At 39.2% G+C, this 11,480-nt stretch overlaps 1 protein-coding gene across 3 annotated transcripts in view; it reads right to left on the bottom strand.

The window, feature by feature from the left end:
• The window catches only part of rasef (RAS and EF-hand domain containing), a 109,236-nt gene continuing 97,756 nt past the window's right edge, over positions 1-11,480 (bottom strand). For 2 of the 3 annotated variants that reach the window (XM_042488812.1, XM_042488814.1), the window contains exons 17-18: positions 11,263-11,339; positions 9,471-10,560 (exon numbers count right to left, since the gene is read on the bottom strand). In XM_042488812.1, coding sequence (XP_042344746.1) covers positions 10,458-10,560; positions 11,263-11,339 — 180 coding nt within the window. In that variant the 3' untranslated portion in view covers positions 9,471-10,457. Of the gene's footprint in view, positions 342-9,470; positions 10,561-11,262; positions 11,340-11,480 lie in introns of those variants that run through there. The other variant, XM_042488813.1, reaches the window with a different exon arrangement.

The raw sequence follows: 11,480 nt of genomic DNA, 5'->3' as shown, positions 1-11,480 counted from the left end.
TCATAACTTAACCAATTTACTATTTTTTTATGCTTTGTCTAATTCACCGCTGGTTTAAGTTCCCGCATCTCCTGACAGAACAGATGATTTTCAGTCTACATACATGTTTTTTCAGTCAACAACAGAGTGTTACCAAGAAGTCAGTGAAGTGGCCCTGCAGGTATGTTGTGTTTCCTCAGTACGGCTTTTCTTTACATATGACGTGCACCGTCTGTTGACTCACAGTCTCTCCAACAACAAAACAGTTCCACATTGATGATTATTTGATGATGATTATTCCCAGGTAAACAGCATTCTCCCCATCATTTTTCTCTTGGCTTCTCGCCATCATCTGCTGGACGCTGTTTGATGGTGACACAGAATTTCAAAATAAGAGCGCATCTAAAAGAGGATGATATGGATCGATGTTTACACTTTGTATTGATGTTACATGATCGTTGTCATTTAATGGATATATTGTAACACCCCTACCTATAAGCCTCGCTTTTACTATGCAGTTCTGTCTGCCATTGTATACAATCTCCCCAAAAAACAAGGGCTGGATTTACATCACAAGAGAAGTGCGAAGTATATAGTCTGTGCATAACCAAAGCAGAAAGAGGAGAGCTTTTTTGTTATTTCTGCTAACTTTGGCAGCCATCCACAGTTACCAAAGACTATTAAATACCCCTTTTTCACCATGTGCATGTGTACATGAGTTTTTTAAAGATGAGTAAACCCATTAGAAATCAGTTAGTGTATAACAAACAGTCAACATTTCAGAGCTGCACCCCATCACACGAAACCTCATAATTCCAAGCTCACAACATAAATACATGGATGGTTTGGAAGCTTTATACACGTCTATTCTGCTCAATTTAACACGTCAAATTCTCTAAATACAACCTCTGACTGTATCTTTGACATGTAAATGGCGTCAAACTGCTTTTTTTTTTTGTTTTAGGTTGATTGCCCACAAAATGCTCTCACATTGTGAGACAATCCCCTCAGGACAGTCAGACATACACAGACACACACCATGCCACCCATGACCTTTGACCTTTAACTGTGCCATGACCCCATCATGATGATGTACAGCAAGCTCATCGTTTCCATGGTTACATGAACCAGTTGCACAGTGCAGCGCCACAGGGGAGTGTGTGTGTATGTGTGTGTGTGAGCGCTGGGGTTCAATCAGTGAAGGGGGAGGAGACTGGACACTCTCACACACACACACACACACACACACAGACGCACACACACGTACACACTCTAATAGGGCTCTCCATCTGTCTATGTAAATCAATCCTGACCTTTGCTGAACTCTGGCTGTGCAGTTTGACAGTTAATCACTTGATAAGTGTGTTGCAATTGTGATTGTGATTGTGTGTGTGTGTGCGTGTGTGTGTGTGTGCATAAGTTATTGTCCCTTGTTTAGTGTAATTGAGTATAGAAAAACAGCAGGCCAACAACCATTAGGCAAAATGGAAACAGCATTCTGTGTGTGTGTGTGTGTGTGTGCGTGTGCGTGTGTGTGCGTGTGCGTGTGTGTGTGTGTGTGTGTGTGTGTGTGTGTGTGCGTGTGTGCGTGTGTGCATGTGTGCGTGTGTGTTTGCAAAAGGCAAAAGAGACGACGGTGACACAAGGTTTTCTGAGCTTTCTCAATGAATCAGACAGGTCAGTCAGATATGGTCATTTGTTTCTGGCTCTAAAAAATGAAATGGCGACAACCGAAATGCTGAACTAATGGCTTCAAAATGGGAGTTCAATCCAGTGGGTGACGGCACAGTAGCTACATCCATTATTTTTACAGTCTGTGGTCAGGGGGCTACTGATGAAGTGTCAGTAATTGATGAGTTGAGAGTGATACCATGTCATTCAATCATAAAAGTGGCAGAAAAGACCAGAGCGAGAAATGGGAAGAGAAGGTTGCAAAGGTTCCTAAATAAGATTAACTTGGCTTTTTTTGTAAATAGTTGCCAACACGGAAGACTGTCCCTCTCTAGCAGCAATGCCAGCCTGTTCTCTTTCCGAACCCTCAGCACCTGCCGCATCCACATGATACACACACAAGTGGCATCACTTGAGAACACAGCTGGACGAAATCTGCATGCGCATAAAACACGGCAGGACAGCGTCAGGCTGAAACTCTGCCGGTAACCACTAATATAAGCCAACCACTATAAGGAACAAACATGTTCTCCTCCAAACTCGTCACATGCTGCCACTTTGTTTGTGGACTTCCACGTCTAAATATCATGGGGTAGGTATCCCTGTGCTGCACAGCACATGGCAACCCACGCCAGGATGTTAATAAGCGTTAACAACATGCTGGCACTGGTGGCTGGGTTTAGGTGACCAAGTTCTGGATGGTTAGGGTTAGGGGAAATGACCATCGACTAAACTAGCATAGTGACTATCTTTATGTGCCATGATTAACATGTTTGTAAGATGTCTGCAATTTTAGCAGCCAGGTAAAATCTAAATGTAACATATTTTTATGTTTCTTGTACGCTGGCCCTGATTAGTGCATTAAATGTGTATTAATATAAGACTGGAAATAGTATCCAACAAATAAACCATTCATTTATTTATTTATTTTTAAATCACACTATATGTTTATGTAGTATAGTGCATGTTTACTATACATAATATATGATTTATGTTTCCAGCAGTGAATGGCCTTGTGTCTGAGTGCCAGAGACACTGAAGAGAAGTCAGAAGGTACAGATATTGAGTTGTTTGGGCATTCTTATTTGTAAGCAATAAGAAAAATATTAAGTACAGAATCACTTCAACTTATGTTTACCACAGTGAAATAATAGTATCTGTGATAAAATATGTGGCAGCTGCTGTGAACCAAATCTAGGTTACATTCCTGCACGCACAACATGTCGATATCAGCTGCTCTCCGGCCTGACAAGTTTGGTCAATATGTCAATACAGTTTCTAGATAAGATCTCTATATATTGTTGTGTGGGCTCGGAGGGTCATTATGTCAATGGGTGCCTGCTTTGTGTGCAGACACATGCACACGCACAGATGCCAGTGGTCTGCCGGTGGATTTGATAGATGAGGAATGTGAATGCACACAATCTGTTTTTTACCCTTCGACTCAGATAAACGTCACTAAATCTGTTTTAGCGGTTAAAATGTCATTTTCAAATTCCAATGGGGATAGCAGCTCAGACAGGAATACTGATGTCTGGCCTCTGAAGGGGATTCAGTTTATAGAGACGGACTCTGTGGACATTGACTGCAGCTGGAGCTTATCGACAAAACACTGTTTAGGCACAGTGAAGAATACAGCCTGGCATCCCGTCAAATACTATTATATCAACTTTGAATCTAACCAGCAAAGACATTTAGAAATAAGCTGTTACACATAGAGATATACTCTCACACTCACACACACTCAATGTTCTCAGATTAACCTAATCAAGCTAATCTGTCAGATTAACACACATTATAAAACGGCCTCTAATCCACGCCCGTCCTTCTAGCTAAGTGAGCGGTCATTGAGATAAACAGAGCTGCAGCGTCGCCTCTGTCATCACACTGACTCACACGTCACAGGAACCAAAGTGGTTCTTATTATTGCTGTACGTTTTATAACGGTTTTAGAGATGTGTTGTATTGAGCACAGAGACAAGTGGCCTTTCAATCTCGGCTAGATTTCTTATGAGCTTTTGCAATAATATACACCATGTCACATGTTTTGCTTTCTACGAAGACAATAAAAAACATAAACCTGAAATGAAGTTGCATTGAGATGCCAGTATTCAAACACACAGGAAAATGTGCAACTTGTCCATAAATAAAGAAACATGGGAGTCTCAACATATTCCAGATATGATGTGCTTTTGCAAAGGCTTAGGTTTTGTTTCAACATTGTGGGGAACACATGAAATGGGGGGTTTGGAGGTCATCAAACACTAAATTTCCTTTTTCGGGTGAATTTTTCTGCACCAATTTGTGTTTTTCTGCATCAATTTCTTGTGTAATTGTCTTAAAATTTGTCAAAATAAAAGTCCTCTACTACTTTCATGTTTGAATTGGAGGCAACATGTTCTAAATATTGAGGGGGATGCGTCCTTTAAGTCCCCTCAAAATCTACGCCTCTCTTCTTGATGAAGTCCAGACTTTTTGACAAGTTCTTTACTATAAACTCAGGTTAGGACATCAAGACATTTTACATCTAATGACTCTAATGTAATGTTCCAGCCGTAACTTTAATGTGATAGTCTCGACGTTATCAACTGATGTTGTTTATGCTGAAAATGCAATAATTTTAACCTTTTAACTTGTCACACATGATGAACACCTTTTACATAAATGATTTTTTCTATTATCAGTTTATCCTGTTTTTTATTATATTTGTCTTACGTGGTAGAATATTGCATTTTTTGAAATATTTTTTAAATCTTTGTTGTGACACTGTGCTTCTGTTGCTGAGCTAACCCCATCTCTCATCCAATACATTTCTTTTAGCATTGACCCTGTGTTAACCTACATATGACTAATAAAGTAAACCTGAAACTAAATGGCAATAATGAGAAACCTTTAAGGTATGTGTGTGATATAACTGCATTAACTGTTTCATAAGCTTCATGGGTACAGCACAACAGTCTCATCACATTGTAGGAGGCTGCTGCCCTCTTGCCTGCTGAAGTGGTATAGCACACTGTGTTGTTAACCACCAGCTGCAGTTACTTCAACTCAGAAACATCTTTTTGGGGATATTAGAAGTATTTAAAGTAAAGCTGTGCATCAAGAGAGCAAAAATTACTTAATTTAAAATGTGGTTTCCAAGATGAAGAGTTTAAAATATGTGCCATAAAAAAAGATCAAATGAAATAATTCCAGCTAAAAATGTTGAGACTAAATCTCTGTGTTCTCTGTTGTAATACCAAGATGGCAACTTAAAGGATTTATAAAAAATATCAAGCAAAAAATGCTCTGATAGGGTTCCCCCCTCTACACACAACCCCCACACCCACACACATGCACACACAGCATGAGCCAGACTATTAGACATTGCTTAAATGCTTTATGTCTTTGATGACTTTGTCAAAAGCAGACATGAAAAAAAAGATGACAGATATCTAGCAGGTGCATCAGACTGTATGTGTGTGCGTGTTAGGGGTGGTCGTGTGGACGCTCTTGTGTGTCTGTCGTGGAGGTCGATTTGGACAGACAGTCTGCCAGCCCAGATGTCATCAGAGTGACCAGTGGTCCCGTTTTCTGACCTCTGACCTTTCCAGATGGTGACACACCACTCCCTCAATCAGCAACCGTACAGACTGTGTGTGTGTGTGTGTGTGTGTGTGTGTGTGTGTTTGTCATACTGACTGATGAGGTTTTAAGGATGTGCCACAAGGGTTTAAATTAATTTTAACTCTAGATTTTGAAAATCTTGCATTGTGAATTTAAAATAGTGCCTGAAATTATATACCACTGATTCCACATCATTTTCAAATTTAAAATACTTTAGATTTACACTGCATTAATCAGGCAGCAGTAACTTGTATTTTACAGTAAATAAGGCATAAAACTGTGACTACAAAATTAACTTTACCCACTTTATGTGAATATAAACAGAAAACAGAGGTCAAACTTGAGTGTGTGAGAGCAATCTAAAGGGTGCGATTTTTTTTACCAACACATTTTAACTTTAAACTAAAATTTAAACCTGAACAAAAACAAACAATTTTTTTTTAAAAGAAATAAATTGAGCTTTTCCATGTTTGTATTTGTTCCTCTATAGACAATCTTTAGATATCATACAAGACTTAATTTCTTTTTTTTTCTTTTTTTTTAATGAGCTTTGGAAAAGTATTAATCATTTTACACATACTGAATAGAATAATTTATGAGATTTCTAAGTTTTGTGTTTTTTCATATCTGCAGATGCCAAACAGCAAAGACAACCTGCTCTCTCTCCTCTACACTAATATATTCATTACTGTCATTAACCTTTCTGCTACACAGTCCCCTTATCTAATTATCCCCGTTACTACTGCACGCACACTCACACAAACACACACACACACACACACGCGCGCGCACACACCATTCTCAGCTGCTGCTCCCCATCCCCATCTCCACTACCCCACATGTTGTTTGACAAATGAGTGGTCTCGCCTCATCAAGCACATGACAATGTAAACAGATGGGAGGTGGAGACAGGGACCCGTGCCAGCTCTAAATACACAAACACACACACATACACACTAACACACACACTCACAGTGCAAAATCCCTAACATATGTTGCATTTATTCAAACAGCCATGCTTGGAGACACTTGCAGACGCTCGGGGAGTATGGCTAACAGGAGGGTCTTTTAAAGCAGCAACCAAGAAGAAATTATCTGATTTATTGATTCGTCTCCTCCTTTGTTCCTTTTTGATGGGGGTGCAGATTGCTTGAGTGTGAGCAACAGATAGACAGAATTATTTGACGTTGTTAAGATTGCATCCATAATATCACATTCACTATTAACACAGGTGGTAAGTAACTAAGCATATTTATTCAAGTATTCTATTTAAAGGGGAAATGAAGCAAGCTCATGTTTTATTTGCTCTGGCAGATACGTCTGGTCCCTCCTTACTCAGACAAAATTACAGCCAACCAGAACTGCCACGGCATTTAGTATAAAGTCCTTTTTGGCTCCATAGTCTGATAAATGTCAGCTTGAAAGTTTGAAAATGAAAGAAATCTGGGGATGTGAAGTTAGAAAGAAATGAGCACAAAGCCTCTGTAGCTCGCACTTTATCTCAGCTTGAGGCTCCATTAGCTGCTAAGAAACAAGAATCTTAGACTGTTCTGCCGGTGGTTGGCTTGCATTGTGGGTAATGTAAGCTTCAGGTTTTGACCATGAAGAAAAATTACTGGAATAAAAATGATGATATGTCTGGTTCTGTAGTCAGAGATTTTTTTCACCTTCAGAGTCAGAAGTTGAGAGTCAGGTGTGTGACAATAGCACAAACAAGGCATGACCCATGTGACGCCTGAAACAGTCTAAAGACCAGAAATATACTTGCTTTTTAACCACTCGTTTGTGAAGACAACTGGCTGTATTGTGAACAAAATTATAGAGCAGCCCAGAGAACTCAAACTGTGTAAAACTCCTGGATCTGCATGACAATAAACACAGTGACATTGTAGCTGGTATGCAAGGCTCCTAAATCGAGTGTATTCATTACTGTACAACATCAAAGACAAAATGTACAGATGGTGGTAAATGCTTGTCTTCAAAACTCCTGTTGTTGTTGTTGCTGCCCCCTGAGCCTGTCACATCAGTGAAACTGCTCATACACTGCCCCTGACATTCATGTGCGTGTGCATCTTGCACATTTCTACTGAGGACGTGCACAACCAACGCTCCAAACAGATGCAGGATATGCCAGGCAGCCACATGCTCAAGCAAACCTGTGGATGAATGCGAGTATATCTACAGTTTTAAGCGTTCAGTATAATTTTAACAAACTAGTTTCTACAAAGCAGCATCCCAAAAAATCTAAAGGGGTAAGTGTTTTTACTTGTTCCTTTGAACACACTTGTAGGTGGGTGAAAAGCTACGGAGAAATCAAATTTCAGCAGCCATTTAAACCATTTGTGCAAATTGGAAATCTGCTATACGCTCCGTTACAAACATAAAACAGCTGCTCATCCCCAGCAGGAAGCCAAATTAAGATAAATGTAACACTGTGGGGTAATATGTGAAAGACTGTGAGTTGAGTTGAGTAATATGAGCATGAAGTCTCAACAATCATACATCGCACCAGGGTTACTCCTACGTATATTAAACACAAACAAGGCTCTTTCTTTAAGTTCTCCCACAATTCTTAGTATCTCTATGTCGGCCATCGATGCAGTTTACCTGCAATAAGGTTTGACATCCTGGGTGGCGCAAACAACAAACTTCTGTTTCCTTTCAGGCCACCAACATGCTGCAGATCATTTCAAATCAGCATTCACACCAAAAATAACTCAACTCAGAAGTAATTAAATAAGAGCCACCAGATAAAAATCTATTGCTATTTATCTTATTGTCTCACTTTAGAATAAAATAACTGTTCTCTATCACATGCTGATATTTGTCAGCGTCACATACTAATGAACATACTCACATACTTCACTTTCAAATCCTTCTTACACATTTTACTTCACTTTCACAGTTGTCTTTCTCTTTTCATAATTTGCTTATAGTACCTGCACAACATGGCCATGCATGTCAGGGCAGATTGTGCAAATCATCATATGTGTAATAACAAAAACATACATACATTTTACATGGCAAGAAGTTTATACTGACTTAAACATTCATAAAATAAGAGTTTAGGCTGTGGCTGAAATACAGCTCAATCTACTTATCCTCATACAACTGTTATTATATCTTACAAAAAGTTATGCACACAGTTCATATTATATCATACGAATTAGAGCCACTACCAAGCCTCCAGGAACAGCATTGTGCTTTATAGCCAATTTTATATGGTGGCCAATCTGTGTAATTAAAACTTCCTGTCCTAACACATGATACCATGGGGCCCAAAAAGTCTTTTCCCCATAGAATTACACTGTGAAAGAAACGTCTACAATTTTAAACTTTTTTTTAGGTACATCAGCTTTCCAGAATGAACACTTAGAAGCATTTATTTAAATCGTTATGTCCTAAAAGTCTCTCTCTCATTGAGCAAGCCCAAGCAGTTACAAGGTGGGGTTAAAAGAAATTCTGATGTGCTTAGTCTATGGGCCCACGAATGCAGAAGATCTCCCCAATTTTATACCTGGAAGTCAAACGTTTTTGGCCTTAAGTGCAACTCCAACCCCCGGAACACTGCTCAGTGTCAACAGGACACCTCGAACTTCAAACACTGTCAGTTATGACTCTTTCTATTCTGTAAAACTTTTCAGACCAAAAAAAGTTATTTAAAAGTCTGTGATGTCATAATAATGTAAGTCTATGGGCCAAACAAGAATTCGTGGGTGGAGCTGGCAGTAGAAACATTACTGCACATATTCAGTGTGCTGCATATTGTTGGAAGTAAACCCAGAGGCTCGAAATGTTTTTGCTGTATGAGGCAGGCAAGCAACTCCATTCCACAACAAATGCACCTTTTTGGGGTCCTGCATCCAAACCTATTTATACATCCATGGAAACAATAAGCAACTTTCAGGAGAATGAATGGGACCCCATTGCCAACACTGAATCCAGTTCTCTTTACACATCCATGGTCCCTACTGGTCAGGTAAGCTTCAAGTAAAGAATCAATTTTGGGGGGTCTTTGTGACCTTACTGATGTAGGTATTTTATTTGTAGGTATATATTTGGAATTTCCCCCAATGGGGGATCAATAAAGGAATATTCTATTCTATTCTATTCTAGGTAACTTAACTCAATATTATTTTTTCTATCCTGTTTCTTTTTTACTAGGGCTGTCACATGATATATTTTGAAATCCTGATTAATTGCAGAATTTCAACAGTTAATAGTGATTAATCACATTTTTAATCACATTTAAATGCCATTATTTTGCATTTCAAAACAGTTATGAAGTCAATATTGGCAAGGCAAAACAATTCTTACCAGACTGTCTCATTTAAGAATCAAATTACAGCAAAAAACTGCAGGGGACTAGCATCAAGTGGACATATATGTAAAGGGGAGATTCATGGGTACCCATCGAACCCATTTTTTTATTCACATATTTTGAGGTCAGAGGTCAAGGGACCCATGTGTAATGAACAAGCTGTTTTTCCATTGCCAGAACTTATTCTAACTCTGAAGCATTATTTGGCCCCCTTACTGAGAAGCTAGCATGACATGGTTGGCACCACTGGATTCCTCCTCTAGTCTCACGTGATGGCAGTATCATCAGTGTAGCTTTAAAACTCGGCCGAGTACGGCCTCTTAAAGACAGGAATGTCGGCCAGCAATTAAAGCGGATAAAATAAATAACGTGCTACGTACGAACCTTAATTGCATTGTTGTTAATGCTGACAGCCCTATTTTTAACCCACCCACCACCCCTACCACCTCCCTGTGTGGACTTTGTTGCTCTTTACACTACACGGCCAGACTCCCCTTCTTCACTCCTGTCATATGATGGAGGGCACTCTGCAGGGCACAGGTCACATGATAACCGCCCCCTCAAAATTACATGGTTTATATACGATTTACAGTGCATTACTTTTCCGTGGGTTTAAGTACGAACAGTGAATGAGAACTAACTGGCACAATACATCACGTTTAAATAACCTTGAATGAGAAAAATGCATCTGAATTTATGTAAGAAGTTTTGGGTTTTCTGCTGTGATCCCATTGTTGTTTGTGCACTTTATCCATGAGTTAAACTATTTTGGTTATTAACAATGATGATATGTTCCTCATTCTCATTCATGTTTTGGCAGGTTTCTGCATTTTTAGTCCTTTTATCCACCTGTAATGTTGTCCAGGTCTGATGAATCTGATCAGGAGCAGCAGGAGAAGTTTGGCTTCTTCCTCGGAGCGTCTAAGTTGGGCAGCGACTGATGGTGACTCTTCTCATCAAAGGCAGCCTGTTTTGTCACTTGCCTGTCGGTTGGGAAAAAAGGTGGAACAATAAATGTAATATTATATGTTTAAAAAGTAAGTGCCGATCACTCACATGAATTTTGATACTTGGGCCTAGGCTACTACAAGGATAGTACTACTAGAAAAATAAAACTAGACTGCTAGCAAGTAAACAATGCAGGATTCAACAGGTTTTTTTTTTTTACCTCAATGATACACTCTATGTGTTATAGTGCGTATGTAAATATAACTTTTGTTTTTTGAAAGAAAAATCTGCAGGGCACCTTTCATCTCCATGTTAATTTTGAGTCTTACTTTTAGGCACCAGAGGGCAGCAGATGTCACAATTAAGAGCTTCCAGAGTATTCAATGTTCAAACTGTATATAAGGCGATCTGGATTCTTCTTTTGGGAATGTTTTAATTTTTAGAGCAAAATATCAAACCTTATTTTCTCTTCATAATTCTGGCACTGGCCACTCTTGGCAGACATTTTAATTTGTGTAAATAATAACATCAACAAAGTTCATTTTTAGTGTCCCACTATCCCATGCCAAATAGCATGAAAATGTAACACGTGCATTTAAATATCCCGAACTAAATGGCAGCCAGTAATCATTTATTAATTACATTTGAATTAACAACTAAAAAGTCTCCTGAGAAGTAAAACTTCCTCTGCTGTCTTTGTTTTGTGCAGTCAGCTGACTGAAACAGTTGAACCTCACCTGGCCAGGTGCAGCACAGCCTCCACGATGTTGCAGCCATCTTTGGCACTCGTTTCACAGAACAGAGTGTTGTATGTCTATCGAGTGAATGCAGAAAATTATTAATTCTTAACCTCTCTCTCTATATATATATACATAGCCACAACATATGTGGTTTTTCTTTACACATTTGTACTTTTGCCATAGTACCAGCACCTTGACTAAAGCTGTGCACAGGC

Source organism: Plectropomus leopardus, chromosome 6 (genome assembly GCF_008729295.1).
Source record: "Plectropomus leopardus isolate mb chromosome 6, YSFRI_Pleo_2.0, whole genome shotgun sequence".
In the NCBI taxonomy this organism is placed as follows: domain Eukaryota; kingdom Metazoa; phylum Chordata; class Actinopteri; order Perciformes; family Serranidae; genus Plectropomus; species Plectropomus leopardus.
Note: the sequence above shows the minus strand (reverse complement) of the source record. Positions and strands in the feature narration are given on the sequence as shown.